Source organism: Pipistrellus hanaki (genome assembly GCF_964339955.1).
Source record: "Pipistrellus hanaki genome assembly, chromosome: 2".
NCBI lineage: Eukaryota > Metazoa > Chordata > Mammalia > Chiroptera > Vespertilionidae > Pipistrellus > Pipistrellus hanaki.
In genome coordinates this window covers 62,965,067-62,985,674 of record NC_140504.1, presented here as the reverse complement: position 1 = coordinate 62,985,674, position 20,608 = coordinate 62,965,067, and the positions used below count along the sequence as shown (strand labels likewise).

At 41.4% G+C, this 20,608-nt stretch overlaps 1 protein-coding gene across 3 annotated transcripts in view; it reads left to right on the top strand.

Annotated features, from left to right (window-relative positions):
- Positions 1–18,464, top strand: part of PLCXD2 (phosphatidylinositol specific phospholipase C X domain containing 2) — a 61,570-nt gene extending 43,106 nt beyond the window's left edge. The window contains exons 3-4 of one of the 3 annotated variants that reach the window (XM_084872085.1): positions 3,772–3,980; positions 11,937–18,464. In XM_084872085.1, the coding sequence (XP_084728211.1) occupies positions 3,772–3,980; positions 11,937–12,096 (369 nt within the window). In that variant the 3' untranslated portion in view covers positions 12,097–18,464. Of the gene's footprint in view, positions 1–3,738; positions 3,981–5,315; positions 5,850–11,936 lie in introns of those variants that run through there. The other 2 variants (XM_084872084.1, XM_084872086.1) reach the window with 2 other exon arrangements.
- Positions 18,465–20,608: the final 2,144 nt, after the last annotated feature.

The following is a 20,608-nucleotide window of genomic DNA, read 5'->3' as shown; positions in this document are numbered from 1 at the left end:
GAATGAACTGGGTTCCTCTGGCAGGTGGGGTCCCTTAGCCTGGCCTGCAGTATCAGGCTGAAACTGGTTCTCTGACATCCCCAAAGGGGTCCCAGATTGTGAGAGGGCAGTTCTCAGGTGACATACCCCAGAATTGGGCTGGCTCCTTCTCTCTGGTTCCAGGTGCATCACCTGAGAACTGCTGCTGCCAAGTCACCACAGCTCTGCAGCTCCTGCATTGAGCATCTGGCCCCTGGTGGTCAGTGCATGTCATAGCTACCGGTCAAACAGTCGTTTAGCCTTATATATATATAGATAGGAACAGCAACAACAGGAACAGCTAACATTTAGTGAGCTTTTACAATGTGCAAAGTACATACATTAACTGGTTTATCCTTTCAACTACACTATGAGATAGGTATTTTGTTATTATTCTCTCTTTACAAGTGATAAAACTGAGGCATACTGAGATTAAGCAAGTTGCCCAGGAGAACATGTTAGTGAGTGACAGGAGCCAGGATTCCACCACAGGCTCCCCAGAGTTCCCACAGCTTCTCAGGCTCCCAGCGCTGCACACACACCTTGGTGATTTTCACAACTGGTGTCCAGGGACCACCAATTGGCAACCGCTGGTCTAGAGAGTTAGCAGAATGGGCGGAAGGAAAGGAGATGGGTAAGCAGGCTTTTGAGTCCTGGGATTCAGGTAAGGTTAAATTTGAGTACAGCTAGGTTTATAAACAGACATCTGTTATAAATATAGCTTTAAAATTGTGAATACAGATAGGGTTCTGGATGGGTTGCCTCACCACACACACTAAATTGTTATAGAATCTGTGGGAATAACAGGTGCCTTCAAAAGTAATGAATGGGGTGGACAGTGACTGTCTAGCAACACAGCGATGATCTATCTGAGCTGTTAAGTATGGGCTAATCTGTATCCTCCACTACAGATATCCCTAAAATCATAAAGACCCTGGGGTGACATCTCAGGAAAAGGGAGAGTGTCGTCAATTTGAATTCTAGGCTATCCCTGTCCCCCTTCCTTTCCAAAGTTTTCCCTGACAGGTCTCTCCTTAAAAGTAGAGCCATCAGCCATCCCTCCCTGCTGGGCAGTACCCTACTGGTGGTTAAACTTTAAATATTCATTATGTAATGAGCTGCCTTGCATGTAAGCCCCTCAGTATTTCATTACTACAATTTAATAGCATGAAGTGTATTACCATTCAGTCACATTTCATTTACTCAAAAGCAGTTACATCACCACTCACAGATATATATTTGTACATGAGTGGCTATGGGTTTTCAGGGTATAATGAATTAGAAAATTTAATCTACAGATTGGCAGTATTTAGAATTTTACTGAGAAAGTAAGAATACATAACACTAGCAAAATACAAAATAACTGATATACAATTACAAGATAAAATGGCTTCAAATGTACTATGTGAAGAATGGGGGGTTTTGTAATCAACAAATTGAAAAATAGTACATAGTATAAATCCATATCCCAGGGGCCTCAGAAAGGACCAATCAGAATAAGAGGAGGTCAATGAAGGAATAATTCTCAAAGAAAGTGGGATTTTTAAATTTGAATCTCAAGAGAAAAGCTGAATATAATTGCTGAGCTGGATGGAGAGAGTATCTCAGAGAAAAATACATCAGAGTGAGGTGGGGAGGCTGATGCAAACACAGGCCCTAGACAAGAGTTACTGCCTCTGAAAATCTGTAGAATAAAAGTTGATTTGCTAGTCCCACCTCCTACTGTAAATAGGAACTGGAGAGCATTATACTAAGTGAAATAAGATAAATATCACATGATCCACTCATTTATGGAATATAATGAACAACATAAACTGATGAACAAAAACAGATCCATAGACAGAGAAACATCGACCAGACCATCAAACCTCAGAGGAAAGGTAGGGGAGGGTGGGGGTAAGAGAGAGAGATCAACCAAAGGACTTGTGTGCATGCATATAGGCCTAACCAATGGACACAGACAATAGGGGGGTGAGGGCATGAGTGGGAGAAGGGGGTTGGGAGGTTAATGGGGAGCTAAGAACACATATGTAATGCCTTAATCAATAAAGAAATTAAAATTAAAAAGAAGAAATTCTCCTTGAACCTTTAGGATCAAATCACTCAAGAAGATTCTTGAAGAAAGGCATAAAATCTCTTTCATGTAATTTGTACTTTTTGCATCTTTTCCAAGGTTAAGAAAAGAGCAGCACTGTCCTCTCATTCCCTGCATTTCTTCCAGGGGCAGGCAGCCTGGTCAGTGACCGGAAGGGCCCTGTCCAAGGGTCACACAGCCTGCCTCTCCCGCAGCCCATCCCAGGGGCCAGCTTTCCTCATTCAGGGACACGGGAGACCCCAGCCTTCCAAACCAGCTAATGACCCCGCCAGCAGGAAACCCTCCCCGATCTCCCAGACAATCTGCTTACAGTGAGCCTGCGATTAACCTTATTAGCACTCCTGTTTACCACAGACAGCATTAGCAGTCAGTCAGACATTACTCATAAACCATTACAAACAAGAACAACCATCAGTCCGTTCAGTGCTCTGGACCTGGCACTCCTACTGGAGGCCCCCAGGAGCAGTTAGCCAGGCACCATGGGTGAGAGATAAAAGCTCACAGGAAACAAAATACACATTCAGAGTCCTATATGGGTGCCTAGAGGATTATGCTCTCCGGCCAGCGACCGGAGGATTGCAGTCCAAGGAGTATAAACAGCACGCTGTCTTCCCTCCAGGTGGAAAATATGTTACTTCTAGAAACCTAAGCAGCAGAGCTCTGAATTGGGACAACCAAAATAGCAACTCCCTGTCCCTCAGCTGCGTCTCAGAAACTAATTAATGCTGTCGATGTGGCTTGCTAATTGTTTCAAAGTCACCACCATCCTGAGAGGTCCCACTGGAGACCCAGGCCTCCCAGAAGACTCCTTCCCTGCCTTGAGTACCTCCTGCTCCCCCTGGGAAGGGTTATTTCATTCAGAATCAGCGCGCACCGTTGAAAGTCAGCACACAAGTTCATTGTGTTGATTTCAACTTCAAGAGCTCAGTGGCAATTTCATGAGCTTCTGAGTCGTAACTTGTAGTTTCAGGGGTCTCCACCTGGGTCTGAGGAATATAAGAAGTCTGTGAATTTAACTGAAAAGTGTATACCCATAGATTACGGATGCAGTCACCCTCAGAAGTATTGGCCCTGTAACTATGACTTTCTCCCTATAGAAATCACATATATCACCATATCACACATCAGTTATTACAAATATCTTGAAATATCATTATACTCATCATTAATTCAAAATTATGGACTTTATACTTACCATAAAATAATTTTTTAATGTATTTATTATGAAACTCATACATCAGTTTATTACAAGTTCAACTAATATATTCATAGCTTTATTTCCATCTTATTGATTTCTTTTGTAATCCTGCCTATTTTATGAGTTCATTTAAATCATAGCCTGAGAAGGGGTTCAGGGTTTTACCATACTTTCAAAATGCTGACAAAAATAAAGTTATGAATCTTTAACTGAGACTTATGCAAATACTTAAATCCTTGCTTATTAACATATATATATATATATATATATATATATATATATATATATATATATATAAATAAACAATTCTTGAATTTCCATGTGTTTATATTTGTTTGCCTTTCCTCCTAGAATTCGAGTCAAGCCAAGGAGTTGATATTCAGTTTGTTCATGGCTTGCTTTGCTTTTTCTGTTTTGGACATCTCAGGTTCTAATTTTCTATCACTGCCCCTTCTACAAGCAATACCCCTTCTTGTGGCCTGGAAAGAAGATCCCGGCGCCCTGGGCAAATACCACCAGTGTGCGCAAGCTGATCCTCTTCTTGGAGACCACTCTGAGTGAGCGTGCCCCACGTGGCGCCTTCCACGTCTCTCAAGCGATTCTCACCCCCAGAGCAAAGACCATCGCCCGGGGCCTGGTCGGTGGCCTCAAGAACACACTGGTTCACAGGTAAGAATTTGCTTCCATGCATATAAGCATAACCAATGGATGCAAAACTCTGGGGAAGGAGGGCATGTATGGGAGTGGAGGGGGGGGGGAGGGATTGGTAAGGTATGTAGACATATAATACCTTAATAAAAAATGAGAGAAAAAAAATAAATAAAATAAACAAATTTAAAAAAAAAAGAATTTGCTTCCATCCCCAGAGTAAAGTTATTTTTTAAATGTATTTTTATTCTCTTCTGAATAAATAGCAGTAAAACCATATAGTTTGAAGATTTAAAATACTGCAAGAGAAAATATATTATTTTAAAAAGCTGTTCATTTGAGGTAGCTTGCATTAACTAAGTCCAGAGGATCTCTAAATACTTTATTAAAATGTACATATTTCACCATAAATACGCTCTAAATTTTGATGCTAAAGTGTAGCCCTTGAAGCCAACACCAGCCTGTTCACTTCTGGCCCGGGGTGTGTCCTGTGCTTGCCCCTGTCCTCTTAGCTGTCCTAAGTACTCGCTTATGAAGCGTTAAATGTGACTTCTGTGCTAGGTGCTAGGGATCCAAAGATAACCCTTCAAAGATTTGGCATGTCCTTCCCCTTCCACAGTGACAATGAGTCCTAAAAAGCAGCTTATGCTGCCACCCACCATGCTATAGCTTTAAATACTTCCACAGAGCAGACTCAATCCTGACTGCAATTATGCAAGAGAATCTCCAGAAATTTTGTATTAGATTATGTTCTTTATGCTGGACACCAATAAATGGTAAGTGTTGTCAAGAAAAAAGATCCTGTCTGTCCGGTGTGGTTCAGTGGTTGAGCATCCACCTATCAACCAGGAGGTCATGGTTCAATTCCCCATCAGGGCACATCCCTGGGTTACAGACACAATTCCCAGTGGGGGCAAGCAGGAAGAAGCTGAACAATGATTCTCTCTCATCATTGATGTTTCTGTCTCTCCCTCTTCTCTTCCTCCCTGAAATCAATAAAAGACCAGCGGGGCGGGGCGGGGGTGGGGTGGGGGGGTATGGGAGGTTGGCCGGCTGGCTCCGCCCCTGATTGGGGTAATGGAGGGTTATCAGGGGTGGGGCTGGCTGGAAGGAGGGGCCAGCTCTGCCCCTTGGTTGAAGTCCTGGTTGAACTCCTGGTCAAGGGGACAGTTTGCATATTAGCCTTTTATTATATAGAATGTGTGTATGTCTATGTACATGTATATGTGTATGTATGAAGGGACTGTTATAAATATATTTGGATATAGGCTATCCTTTTCAATCTAAGCAGAGGAAGCTAACTTGCTTGGGTTACAAGGGATATTTGCAAAAATCACTTTGGTTCTTGAGTTCCAGGTGGTGAGCATCAGGATTCAGACAGTGAAGATTCATCCAGAAGCATGTTCCTATTTGTCTATTTGGCTCTGAGTCTGGGTAGCATGCCTTCAGGCAGCAGTTCACCTGACAGGAGTGTGGATAGTGAGGAACACCTGGACTTCTCTTTCTCAGTGGCAGCTCCTGGTGACATGGCCATGTCAATACCAGAAACCTCTTTTTGTGGGGCTCTACTGAGTCTGGACTGAATTACTTAAGCTGAATTTGGAAAAGAGCATTTTATAAACCAGCGAATATCTCTGAAAGATCCAGAACTATTAACTTTCTTTTTCTATAATTAACTTTCACCTATCCATACCATTTTCACCATGCCTTTGGTAAATTTGTAGACAAACATTACTTATTTATTTATTTATTTGTTTGTTTGTTTGTTTGTTTAACAATGACGGAGAACCTAGGAGTAGCTAGGTCCACAGATACCAGATGAATAATGCAGTCTCTGCCCTTGTGGAACTTACAGTCCATCAGAACAAATAAACATACAAATTTCTATCAAACAACATGAATATCACTATTAATGAGGAGAGGGCATATTTAAAAATAAGGACAAGTTACATCTGTATACTGTGGTCTGAATATACAATAACCTCTTGCAGATGACTTCGTTTCATTATTAAATCCAACCAGCCTCTAGGAGGGCACAATGTCGGGCACAAGTTCATCCCCATTTCAGATGGGGCTCAGTAAGTTTCCGTGGCCAGGACCTATGTAACTGGTAAGAAGCAACAACACATCACAACTGGGGACTTTGTATTGTTGGACTGTAGCCCTTTTCAGTGTTCAGCACTGACTTGATGTAGATGTTTCAGAGTCCCGTTGTTCTTTTCTGCTCCCCTGGCCTATGATTGTGTTAACTAGCACCTAAATCTGGTCAGATCTTACTGGTTACAACTACCAACCCACAGACTCGCAATGCTTTCATACTCATAAATTCCTAGGATTATAATCTGGCTGCAAATGAAGCACACAGCTCTGTGACTTAGTGCTAACAATGGCGGCCTGTGCCCAAAGCCGAGGCACCCTAGCATGCCAGAGCCCTTGCCTGCTGGTGGCGAGCAGATGTCTCCAAGACAGAAACATGCGTGGGCATCTCCACTCCATCTGGTCACAAGAATATTGCAGGGATACACCCTGCATTCCCAGGCCCCACATCATCTGAAGGAAGAAGTTCAGCTGTGGTCACGCGTTTGTCCCCTAACACCTTCACGACCCATGGCTGGCATTTCCTCTGGGCTGTGGGACAAGCCTAGGAAAGAAGCATTTGGCCCAGAGCCTGCCCCTGAGTGCAACACTGGAAAGTCAGTCCTAACTAAGGCACACAGGAGTATGTCAGACTGGTCCTGGGCACTGGCCATCTGCTTAGCCAAGAGGAAGATGACAAGGCATATTGTCTTACAAATGTAGAGGAGGTATTCTCAGCAGAGAATTAACTGCCCACCCCCACCCCCACCCCAGATTGTTAAGTGAATTTCAGACCTAAGATCCCATTTCCTTGGTTCACTATTTTAAAAGGAAGCTAAGAATAGAATTTCAACTGAATTTCTATGATAGTTTTCCCTAGATTATTTGACACCTTGCACTTCCACCTAAATGAACTGAAAGGAAAGCTTGCCTATGCCTGAGGACAGAACAGCCATGGGACTGTAGATGGGAACAAGGGCTGAAAGCAGAGACCTCAGGTTCAAGCCTGACATGATGCCCTGAATCATGTTCCCTGAAAAATCAGTGCTAAAGCCCCAATAGCTATGATGTGACTATATTTGGAGACGGGCCTTTAAAGAGGTGATTAAGTTAAAATTAGGTCAGTTAGAGAGGGATCTAATTCAGTCTGACTGCTGCTTTTATAAGAAGGGGAAATTTGGACACACAGAGAAACATCAGGGATGTGGGCAAGAGGGAAAAGGCCATGTGAGGACACAGGGAGAAGGGAGCCATCTGCAAGCCAGGGAGAGAGGCCTCAGAAGAAACCAAACCTGCCAACACTTTGACCTTGGACTTCCAGCCCCCAGACTCTGAGAACATGAATTTCTGTTGTTTAATGCCACCTAGTCTGAGTCATTTTCTTATGGCAGCCCTAGCAAACTAATGCAGTCCCTTAACAACAGAGAGGGTTTTGACAGGTTTGCTGAGGTTTCCTCACCAGTTAAATGGGGTTAATGATTCCTTATAATATTGTAGAGTCTTAATATGGAAATGCCTACTAGAGTACCTGGCACAAAATAGGGACGTCATCCTATTGGCAGGCAGATGTCCCCCTATCTAAGGAGACCCAGAAACACGGTGCAGTGGGCCTCAGAGTCAAAGGGAAGTTTCTAACCTCCCTTTGGTGCCCATAGTTAGCAGTACCTGATTCAGCCTTCTCCACTGATCTCTCATCTTGGTAAATGTCAGGAGTTAAGAAATAAAGTGGCTCTTCCTCCTAGTGGATTCTACAATTCCTTCTTGTTGTACATAACCCTGGTTATTTGACCCTGGCCTTGGTTGACACCTGCAACCCGAAGCTGACACAGAGCTCTCTGTCACCTGAGACTGCAGGTGCATGCCTTTCCCCCATTCCTCTGCCCAGGCTCCAGGGATCCCCTGGGGTTTGGCTCTGGCTGGAGTCAGCTGGAGTTGCCACCAAGCCTTTAACTCTCATTTCCCCACGATAACCAGAAGATGGCGCCTGCATTTCATACTTAAACATGGACTAACTTAAAAAGTCTTGAACGGGTCAGTACTTCTGTGGCCCTCATATGAACCGTTGTGTGTTCCAACTCTTTGTCTCTGATTGCAGACTCAATTTGGGGCCCTTCAATTTCAGGCCACAACATTTTGTCACATAGGTGACAAGATGTAGCAATCACATTAGGAACGTTTCTTACCCCAGCACCTAGATGCTTCTGCTTCACACACTACCACCTATGATTCCTTCTCTTTTACCAAACACTTATATAGTGCTTAACTACGTCCCCTGTGGGATCCCTTATCACCTCCTGCGTGGTTCAGGGTTCCTCTTCAGGGGGCCACACACAAATGAAAAGAGACTGGAAAAGAGTTAATTTGGGAAAATGGGGGGCCAGGCAGGAGTTCACCTCTAGGGGGAGGACTACCACTGCTCTGGCCTTTGCTATCCCTTTTTATTGAGGCTATGGGAAACACCCATATCCTTTTGTCAGGAAATTCCAATAATAGACAATCAGCAAGAATTTACATATGATTCACAGGTGGAGGTTGCTTTAACTACCAAAGTCTTAACCAAACAATGAGTTAATAGCTTCAACCATTCAGAGCGATTAAAGTTGACCAGCCTTCCGGATTCCCTTTCACATTTAACTACTAGTGACAATGTTCAGTTTCCAGCAGTCCCCAACATAGTTCTAACCACTTTACATGCATTTAATTCTCAAAAGGATATGAAGAATAGGGGGATAAACTGAGACACAGGGAAATTGAATAAGTTAAGGTCCAATTGAGGTTATTATTTTGTCAGGAGTCCCAGTTAAAAATGGAAGTACCCCTATTATGGTGGTCTATTAAATCGTAATCAGTGATGATATAAAAATATAAATCAGTTTATGAGATGTGTTTTTGTCCATGGCCAACTATAGCATCCACTGAGTGAGGGAAGAAACCTGGACTGTTTCTAGTTGTCATGACAAGAGGGAAATAAAGAGGAGAGGGACAGAATGCTGCCATGGCCTTGATAGGGTCTCCTAAGACAAGAATGAAAAGTCATGATGTGTACCCAAAGAAGGGAGGGCAGCTTTGAGGGAGCAAAGGACAAGAAATGACAACTTAGGAGAGTGTCCCCACAGAAGAGACAGGGGCCCATTAAGACAATAAACTTCACTTATTTTCAATTTTGGTCTAGAGCAAATTCTTCTTAATTAGTCTCTTGTTCCTTAACCAAAATACACTGAGTGGCCAGATTATTATGATCTCTGAATGCATCAGAATTATATATTATTATATAATTATATATTATTATTATATATGATATATAATATATGTGTTATATAGTAACATATACTATATTGTATATCACATATTATTGTATATAATTATATTATTATATATGTTGTGTGTGTGTGTGTGTGTGTGTATGTATATATATAATATATATATTAGAGGCCTGGTGCATAAATTTGTGCATGGGTGGGGTCTGGCCAGTCTGGCCAGGGGGAGGGGACATGGGTGATTGGCTGGCCTGCATGCTGGTCCAACTTCTGGTCCAGGGGACAATTTGCATATTAGCCTTTTTTTTTTTTTTAATATAGGATATACACTAAGTGGCTAGATTATTATGCGTTCAGAGATCATAATAATTTGGCAGCTCAGTGTATAAGCCTTAGTATGTGCCTTCCTTAAACCATTTTCAACATATGGAGTATGCAGCGAGCTATTTTTACCAGGATGCAAAACTATAGTGACACTTCATAGCTCCCTACTCTCTATCCCCCATGGTATTTTACACTTACTACTACTATAGAAAATATCACATTAAATTGTCATCATTGCCGAAACCAGTTTGGCTCAGTGGATAGAGCATCAGCCTGTGGACTGAAGGTTCCCAGGTTCAATTCCAGTCAAGGGCATGTACCTTGGTTGCGGGCACATCCCCAGTGGGGGGTATGCATGAGGCAGCTGATAGATGTTTCTCTCTCATCGATGTTTCTATCTCTCTATCTCTCTCTTCCTCTCTATTAGAAAATCAATAAAATATATTAAAAAAAATAAATTGTCATCATTGTTTATGTCACTAGATTATGAGCTTCTTTGGCAAAATATTCTATCGCATAGAAAGCCCTCAAATTATAAAATGAGTCTGACAGAATGTTTTTTTGTGAAACACTGAGTAAGAAATTGTCTATTAAGAAGGCACACATACTGCTGGAATGACTGGAAAAGGCAAACTTTGACCCCTATTCGTACCATATATGAAAATTAATCTGAGACAGATCTTAGAGATGTAAACTTAAAAGCTAAAACCATAAGTTTTTAGAAAACGAAAATACATTTGTGACTTGGGGATAGGCAAAAGTTTCTTAGATTGGTCACAGAAACGATTAAAAAAATTGATGTTAGACTTCATCCACATTAAAGAATTCAGCTCACTGAAATATTCCAGTAAAATAATCAATAGGCAAGTTCAGGTAGGGATATGATATCAAAAAAATATATCTGACAAAAGACTTATATCCAGAATATATAAATAACTTACAACTTAATAACCAAAGAACAGAGAAAGAGTAAAAAAATTGGACAAAGGATACACAAATGGCCAATAAATACATGACAAGCAGCTCAACATCAGTAATGATTAGAAAAATGCCAATTAAAACCCTATGAAGACAATAAACTACTTATTTACACACCCACTAACTGGAAAAAGTTAAAAAGAGTTATAGCATCAAATTTTGGAGAGAATGAGAAGCAACCAGACTCTCATACTTTGTTGATGGGAATGTACAATGGAACCACCTCTTTGGGAACAGATCTATAAGTGTCTTATAAACCTAAATGTAAATCTAGTATATAATAGAGCAGTTTCACTCTTTGTTATTTACCCAAGAGATGTGAAAATAAATGTCCACTAAAAGACTTGTATAAGAATGCCCATAGATAAAATTTTATTCATAAAATCCAAAAACTGGAAACAGCCCGTTAATCCGCTGATAGGAAACAGGATACAAAAATTACAATATAATCATACAATGGTATACTATCTATGCAGTTAAGTTTTAAAAACTTATGCATTCATCATCATGGATGAATTTCAAAACCATTTGTTGAATGAAAGAGCCTCACACACAAGAATACATGTTGCATGCCTTTTAAGAAGTTCTAGAACAGTCAAATTAATCTGTGGTAGAAAAAAAATTAATGTAATTGTTGCCTCTAGGAAGACTGGAGAGCAGGGATTGAAGGGAAAAGTACATGCAGGAACTTTCTGGGGTGCTGATAAGGCTCTAAACCTTGATATGGGTATAGGTTCTGTATATACATTTTTCAAAACTCAACTGGTATACACTTAAGACTTGTGCACTTTTTGCTGGATATACATTTTATGTCAAAAGAAAACTTATACACAAATATGGAACCCTAGTTAATGATATGCAAACTGAGGTGTTTGGGGGATGGGTATAGCTGTTAGCAGTTGGAATTTGTAAAAAATATAAGATAGATTGATGGAAAGATAAGTGACAGATTAATGGATAGATATGTGATAAGCAAGTATAGTAAAATATTCTAGTAAAACCTAGATGTTGGATATACTTATTGTAAATTTCTTTCAGTGATTTATAATAAAAAGTTTTATGATAAAAAAATAAACTATTAGTTTTTTAAGGTCCTTTTCACATGGATCTCTTTGGGGTTAATATCCCCTTCTAGCACAGAAACCCTGAAAGTACAGTTCTCTAATGGAGTAGACATCACTTTGTCCCTGAAAGAGATATGAAGCTTAAATGGACATATTCTGGGTGCTCAAGCTTTTATTGGCATACTCTTGTTACATTAAGGGAAAAGTTTTATTTCTATTTTTGTAGGAGTCCTTCTAAACTACTCTCTTCTCTCCCCGAAACACTCTCCTCCGTGTAGGAACCTTCCTGTCATCCTGGACTGGGTAAAAACTAAGAAGCCTGGAACCATGGGTGTCAACATCATCACGTCTGACTTCGTGGACCTGGTGGACTTTGCCACAACTGTCATTGAATTGAATGACCTCCTACAGGAGGATAGAGCTTTGGCCAAATGCTGATTCAATTTTTATTTATTTTAATATTGAATCTTTTGATCCAGGCTGGAGTTCTGAAGGGTTTTCTGTTAGGATGGCTCCTGGGCAGTGTTGGTGAAGTGAATAGAAGGAGAAGGAGGGTGTTTTTACTTTTTCCCCTCCTCACAGGGCCATTCGGATGAAATCCAAGATCTTTTCATTGCATTTTTCCCCATGAGACTTTTGAAAAACTTAAGTCCAAGGGAAGAAAGCATGTTTTATGAGATCGAGGCTAAGATCTCCTCAATGGTTTATGAGGTTGAATGGGATATGGAAATGGAGTCTCCAAGATACATTAGGGTATTGTGTGTCCTCCTACTAGGCCTAGTTCCCTATTGTCTTCCAGAATGTGGTGTTTGAGTTAGTGAGAAAACTGAACCAGAAAAAACATTCCTGGTCAAAAGAATGAGACCTTGCAGGTGTACACTGCCCTGTGTGGTGGCTTAATATTAAGCTTGGGCTTTGAGGGGAGAAAGGGCCAAGCACCAGTTCTCTCTAGACATGTTGAATGTCACCACTTCATCCCTGAGAGAGTAAGACATTTATCACCAAAGTATTTCAGCTGCAAGCTGTTCTTGCATAGCTTATACTTGATAATCGGTCAACTTTATTCTTCAGATAAACAGTGCAGACTGCCCTTGGTGTTAGAAATGTGTTTCCCAGTTTGAAAGCATTGATTCCTTCTCTTTCTTTTGGCCTCTTCTTAAAAGTGAAAAGAACAAAGACCAGAGATCTTTTCATTGTGGGGCCCAACAATAGACAGACATGCATGTTTGTTGCACGCCAGATTTTTTTTAATTTAATTCTGTAGCTTTTTCCAAAATGGCTGCCAGGTAAGCACCTGCATCATTTGGTCAAAATCCTCTTTGGAGTAGGATCTTCAAGCCAAATCTTGGAATTGCATTTCTTTGTTTTCTGCCTTGGACTCGGGTCTATGCCATGGGACACAACGCTAATGGAAGGTAGCTTGTCTGTGGCACCGTGCTGGCAAACACAAGGATGCATGGAAAGTGCAATGGATTTAAGGAGGACACGCCAGTGGGTTTGGAGCCATTCCGTAACTCCTTGAAAACAAGACTACCTCGGGAGACATTTAGGATGACTTGGGTGTCGTCGAGTGAGAAATACCCAGTGTTGGAACATTTCCAGTTCGTGTCTTCCTTGTTCTGAGCCTAGTAATCACCACTGCATGAGGGCTTTGAAACTCACAAGGGGATTTTTTTTTTTTAATTGATGAGAGGTGCTTATCCATGAAAAGCCCTCTTGTGTTTTATTGTATTTATTTATTTACTTATTTATTTGTAGATTAAGTATCTTCAGTGCTTCTTACCTCATGAGCACTCACCAAGGAGCTTCCTGAACTTTCTCACCCTGGCCCAATGCTGCCATGGTCTTCCTCCTTAGCAGGACCACGCATCTCAGGACTGTGAGTGGCCTGTGACTCTGCTGTCCATGTCCTGGCTCCTCAGTACATGAAGGCGGGAGGGGCTCATGTTTGGGTGTGGTCCAGATCTGAGAAGCCACTCCCAATCCACGCACTGGTGCAGATGATGAAAAGGGTAGTGAAGAACTCTCAGTTCTTGAGGAAGACCTTCCAGAAGAGGGTTGAAAAGAAAGCAGCTAGAAAGAAAACTGAGCATGGGAATGTGTGCACGTCGATGCTCCTAAGAACTGGCAGAGAATCTCTGAGGAATTGTTAGCTTCCCGGTTCTACAGGAGAAAAGATAAGCATGCAATCCTGGGTGGCTGTGTGCATGTGTACAGATCCTTGGCCCACCTCCCAGTAGTTTCCCATTCCTACTTTTCGATGCTCATGGCCGGATTTGCATGCTGCCTGCAGTGGGGGGTATCCTAGAGTTGCTACTAAAAGCACATGCACACCCCCAATTCTTGGTCTTCCAACCTTTACTCCCTGTAAAGGAATTTAAGCCCTGACCTTTAGCTTCCACAGCTCGAGGAGGTCATAACACAAATGCCTCTGGGCATTAACTTTCCTTACATTTGAGCTCCTCTCCAAGGAGGTTTCTGAGATTTTATTGTCAAATTCTTTAGGGCCTCCTATGGAAAGGAGTAAGGAAGTGGGTGCCCTCACTTTCTCAATTTCCCTTCAGTTCTGATATTAAACTCCAGTGATGAGCTCTGAAATCCCTGGCCCACCCTCAGGGTTTTATTTGTTGTTATTGTTTCATTTGGGTCTTGTTTTTAATTCATGATCAATTGCTAGGGACTAGATCAGTTCCCCTCTTCAACCCTTTGTTACTTGGCAAAGAGATAAGGAGGCAAGAGGAGAATTATTCTTCTCTGTTTTATTTGAGCCTCAGCTTTGTCCAGGTGCTTGGTGCTACGAGGCCAGGTGTGTGACAGGTGTCCACACAGGACACCAGTGACACCCAAGGGCTGCTGACTGTTCAGTGAAATGTTTACTTGATTTTTTTCCTTCAGTTTTAAAATATGTAGTTGCACTTGGGCTGTACCGTTTAACTGCACCACAGTGTTTGCATGCTAAGAGAAAAGCCATCGAGCATGACAAAGAGCACAGCCAGCAGTACCAAGGGCATGTGCACGGAGTCCCGCTCTGCATGGCGAGTGTGGGGGCTCGCTCCTTCATGCTGCTGTGGATAGCAGCCTGACTTGCATTTTGCAATTCTGTGCAGGAGTTCTGGGAGATAGGAGGAGGATTATTTACAGTTCACCCTTGATAAGCACTCTTGAATTAGCATGATGTCTGCCCCAAGAAGGGATGTGTGCATTCTGCTCCTTGACAGAAGGCCAAGCAGGAGATTCCCATGATGGGACAGACAGAAAACTGCCACCAATAAAAATGGTGACCTGACCATATCACTTATTCTCTTAAGCTCTGGAGACCTTTCTGATCAGATACGTTTATCTTATTTACTAGTACCCAGAATTAACTTCAAGGTCAGCTAAAAAACTATTTGATTGATCCAAAAGAGGGTGTTAGGATACAGGGCCATGGTTATCCTGAAAGGTGGACTGAATTTTTATGAGCTTCCTGGACCATTTGCCACGTGGCCAAGGGGACCATTACAGGTTTCAGTTAGGTTAGAGTGGAGTTCAAAGGCTTGAACTTGGAGCCTATTAGAGGTGCCACGGTGGTTTCATGGGTACAGAAAATATTCTCAGGTTTGGAGAGAGAAGTCAAGATAGAGCGGGTAAAATGATAAATGATAGAGAACTAAAATTGTAAATTAATGGCAAATTGTAAAGGGTCATGCCAAAAAATATTATCTACCTGCTTTATCAGACTCTCTAATAATTAAATTTAGTTACTTTCCTTAGTGCTGAGCCCAGACCCCTGTATTCTTGAGAATCAACAAGTCACAGTTTGAAGCAGAATTTTCTATAAACTCAAAAGAAAAGCACAAGGTCCCAGTAATGATCGATCTTCAGAATCCTAGTTTTCTTTTCATCTCCTCATCTTCACAGTTTGTGTTTCTGTTCAAGAAGACCACACGGTGGAACACTCCAGAGTTAAATGCAGTTTTGTGGTCAAACAGCATTTCCTATTTCTGTTTTTCTGAATCTTACCATAAGAGAGTGCTCCCCATCGAGACATTGTGGCAACCCAACTCGAAGGCTTAATACCAAGCTAAAGGTGGAGACCGAAGGGATGAAGACTGCAATGAAGCCACCTGTTTTCCTGGGAAGCAAAAGGGCTGCACAAATCCAGACCATCTGACAGAGTTCGTTTATGTCACAGTTGAAGTTTTGTCGCGTTCTTCATTGGCTGACAGCAGATGTTCACTGTTAGGTTCTGGGAAACAGAACGGGCTAATGAATGGGGCACAGGCATGAGGCCCCCTCCACAGCCTGAGCAAGGAAGTGATCCTGTGCTAAATCTGCCCTGTTCTTTCCTCTGGAATAACAATGCCATCTGCTTACTTTAGTGCTGTTTTGCAAATCTTGTTCAAGCAGCTCCCCAAAACATCAGGTCTAATGATGGGGTTAAATGCTATATATTGAGTAGGTGTACAGTTGTGATTCTTTGTGTGCATATATGGAGAAATGCTACTGGGGTTCATTCCTCAAAGGCGCTACTGTTAGATGGAAATTGTCTGACAGCGGTGCCTGTAGGGTTGTGAGCAGTGAGATGAGCTGGGCAGATGTGAATGTGAACACCTGAGGGTTGGGCTTTCCCCAGTGCACACCAAGTAGTCACGGCATGCCAGGAGGAGATGAATAGAAATAGTAACACAAACTCCACAGTGACAAGAAAGAAGTTTGGTTTGTATGGCTTAGAACATGGCTGTCCCTCCAAATTCCACTGACTTTCCAGTACATCTTGGCCTTCTGCCTCAGACTCCTTCCTGCTGTCTGCCTCCATGGCTTTGTCACTCACACATCTTGTCTTGGGACACACAGGAGTGAATTGGTTGAGTGATAAGTGATTTAACTGGAAACTTTACCCTTAATTCCAATCGATACTAAAAAGCTCTTTACTGCCCCAAGATCCCCCAATTTCCTGCTAGAAATAATGATGCTAAGGTCATTCTGTCACTGGCTTGGCCCTAACCCAGAGAACGTAGCACACGATGCCATAGTGTTGAACTAGCACATTCTTAGACACTGGAAGCACTCTGAGATAACCCCTTCTATCCTGCAGTGGATATAGTGAGTGTCTAGCCTTTTCTCCAACAAAACTTATTCTTAGAGTTTTTCAAATCCATTTTAAGCCACATCATTTGGATGAAATGCTTTTCTTTTCATTGGGAATTCAATCCCATGGTCTATTAAGACAGCTCCATCAATGGTCTAGAGCCATTTTCTATCTCCTTCAAAGAATACCACTTTCTCCTCTTGTTTCCTGGCCATCCTCTGTCATCCGCTGATTACTGTGAATCACAGGATGCTAGCAAAACTTACAGTAATAGGCACATACACTCAGTGACGTCCAAACTCACTCTTATCACAGTGGTTTTAGCTCCTTCTTCTTCTCAGATGCATTATCCAGCTCCCCTCCCTGCTCCCAACTAATTACTAGAACTGTCCCTAATTGGAGCCCAGAACTTGGGGCCAGTACTTCATGCAGATATCAGGGGCTAGCCCCCAAGCTATGAGCCCAACGAGAAGCACAGCACTTTGAAAAGTCAAATAGGCCTTTGGTAGCTTTGAACATTTGCAGTTTTACATTGGTTTAGTTTATAACACTAATGACACTTTAGTCATAAACCTCTAATACCAATATGATAAATCTTAGTAGATTGTCTAGAGACAGTGGTACCTTGCTGCTATTATACTTACTAATTTTTACACCAATTCATTATTATATAGATTGTGTGTGCATTATTGTATTGTGTGTGCATATATATAGTATATATGCCTACTGTAATACTTAACCTAACTGATCAGCATTTTAAAAATACAGTAGCCCCTCCCTCCTTACCCACAGAGGATATGTTCTAAGATCCCCAGTGGATACCTGAAACCATAGATTGTAATGAACTATATATGCTGAGTTTTTTCCTACACATACATACATTTTCACTTAAAGGAAGCATTTTATGGCTTCTCTTTCGCATATCAGAATTGCCAGCATGACTACTCTTACACTTTGGGGCCATTATTAAGTAAAATAAGGGTTACTTGAACACAAATACTGCGACAGTCAATCTGATAACTTAGGCTACTAAGGGGCTGATAGGTGGTAGCGTGGATAGTATGGAAACACTGGACAAAGGGATGAATCATATTCTGGGCAGGATGGAGCAAATTGGCCTGAGTTTTCATCACGCTACTTAGAACTGTGCAATTTAAGACTTAGGAAGTGTTTATATCTGGGATTTTACATTTAATTTATTTGGAATGCTGCTGACCACAGGTAACTGAAACCATGGAAAGCAAAACTTCAGATAAGGTTGGACTACTGTACAGATATTGTCAAAGTGAAAATAAGTTTGGTCAATTCAGATGATACATGAATCTGAAAATGTTCTATTAGATATTATTTTGTCCTCTGTGCTTGTTTTATATTACAGTGCATGCCATTAGCTAAATTGTGCAAAATAATAATTGTAAATTATACCAATTTTAAGGTTAGAATTAAAATTTTACATATATGCTGCTTGATACTTGGAAATGTATTTTGTGGCATAATTATCTTATTCATACACATTTCACATGGCTTTTCTTCCCTAAGAAATAATTGTTTAAATATCTCCCTCTCCTGTCTTGTAAACTGAATTATAACTGCTTAATTCAAACTTAAACATTGTAAAGCCAGATTACCTCATTTTAACTGTGAAAAAGTTCAATCAATATGCTGATATGATGTCTTTCCTTTGTATTTAACTTGAACTACCTAAATAAGCTTGAACCTAATAATAAATATAAAACTGGAGCAGGCACTTCTTCTTTGATGTATGCACATTGGATTATCGGCCATATAAATACTTAAAAGTAACTACTAGTCTTAGTAGTAGGGGTGGGGAACTTCATACGCACCCCCGCCAAATATCACCCAACACAATCCCTTCCACATGGTTAATTGAATTTAGTTGGTGAATGATTTAGCAAAAATTAAGCATAGTCGTGTGAAACAAAGTATTAATAGATAAATTCAGACGGTGAAAGAGAAAGTTGCACAATCACTGTTGCATTGCTCAGAGAGTGGGATCCATGGCAAGATGATGTGGGGTGGAAGATGGTCCTGTCCTTGCATAGCATTAATATCATGGGTCACTTACTCATTCTGGTTATCTAACAGCATGCCTTAGCTTAGTGATGAAACCCTTCTAGCCCTTGTTTATGTAGCAAATACAAAGAAGACAATAGTATCCAGCTATGTTTATTATCATATTGTTTGTATTGTGTTTATTTTGTGGTTACCGTCTCTTTGTAGAAGTGGCCCTGGGTTTGTCAATAGAGCTATAAAATTTCCTTTCTAAGTAAACTTGAGTTTTTCAAAGAGTCTATTCTACAGAAGCTATGGAAGTGACCTAAGTGTAGGATCCTTTCCAAGCTGGAAAAGACAAATATAGTCGATTCTACTGCACACTTTTGCCAAGAATTGGGTTTGGCTGTGCTCTTTAAATACATGAACTGCTATTCGGGATAGAACATCACCTATTCTTCATAAGGGAACTTTCTTTGTGTTTCCTGTAGAAGTCCACACTCAGATCATCCTCTCTCCATAGCGTCCTGCGCTGGGTTTTAACAGGGGAGGGAAAAGCTGTGGAGTCGCTCAGTCTCATAGACTGTTTTCGAGGTTCCCATGGAATACAGAGAGCAAACCCTGTTTCTTCCACTTGGAAAGTGATTCCTTTTCTGTGAATCCCTGAGGGGAAGATGCCTGAATATTCTGGATTTGTTGTTGTTGTTGCTTTTCCCCCCCCAAAGGAATTCTCCTTACTCAGTGGTATGTCTCTTTGTTTACACCTCCTGCATATCTGCTCACTGTGACCAGAGGAGTGATATTATTTTAAGACATGAAACCTTTCCTTCTCAGAGAGGGACAGTGGCCAAAGTCCATGTGCCTCAGCCTCACCCAGGATGGCCTGGACGAGTGCCAATAAAACAGACATGCTGGTCAGACCAGAGTGTTTGCACAGCTGGGTAGTGTTTGGGGATAGCATGGGGCTGGGAAGGTAGTAGTGTTAGCCTCTGTCCAGCAGTATCATGCAATCCAAAGAAGCCTTAGGCAAGCAGATGGCTTTAATCTAAGGGTCCTGATGTCTAATGAATAGGGTTCATTTTATGGAGAAAAGCTCTAAGAAGCAGAGCTCTTGTTGGGAAAAGAGGCCACTGAAAGCTGTTCTTTGTTTAACCTGAGAACTTCTCTGCTTTTTGGCCTGAATACTCTCCTGCCCTGATCCTCACTGGGTATTTGCCCAATCCAGGTTCAGGGAGTCATTTCTAGGCCTCCATGAATTATAAGGGGATCTAGACAAAGACATTGGATTGCCTTTTGCAAAAGCTTCTTTCACCAACAAATTTGTGGGTATAGAACTAATTTGCCACACATCATAGGTGTGTGGACCATTTCAGGGGGACCAGAATGCCCTGAAATAACACAAAATTTTAGATTTTTTTTTTTCTGGTTGAGGATCCATAAACTTCATTTGATTCTCAAAAAAAAAAATCTATGATCTTTGAAAGTTGCAAACCACTGTCTCTCAAGTGCCTGTGAGAATGACCATTCAAATGTTGGTACATGAGCTAATTTAGACTAGCACCAGAAAGCCATGGTCCTTCTTGTTACAAGCAAACATTAAATTAAGACATTTATTTATTGACTATAAAGCTCTCTTTTAAGAGGCAAGGTTGGATAGAATAAGATAAAAGGGAACTGACTCAAGTCCACAGGATCCTAAAGGATAATGATAAGGGCTCAAACAAGAGAGGGTGGTAGCAGAGCCAGAGAAACTGGGCACGCTGGCAGCCACAGAGGGATGGCCGGGTCCCATTCACAGATTGCAGAGGAAATGGATACATTGGAGCCTTCTTCCAGAAGGGCAACTAGGAGAATGAAAGGTCCAGA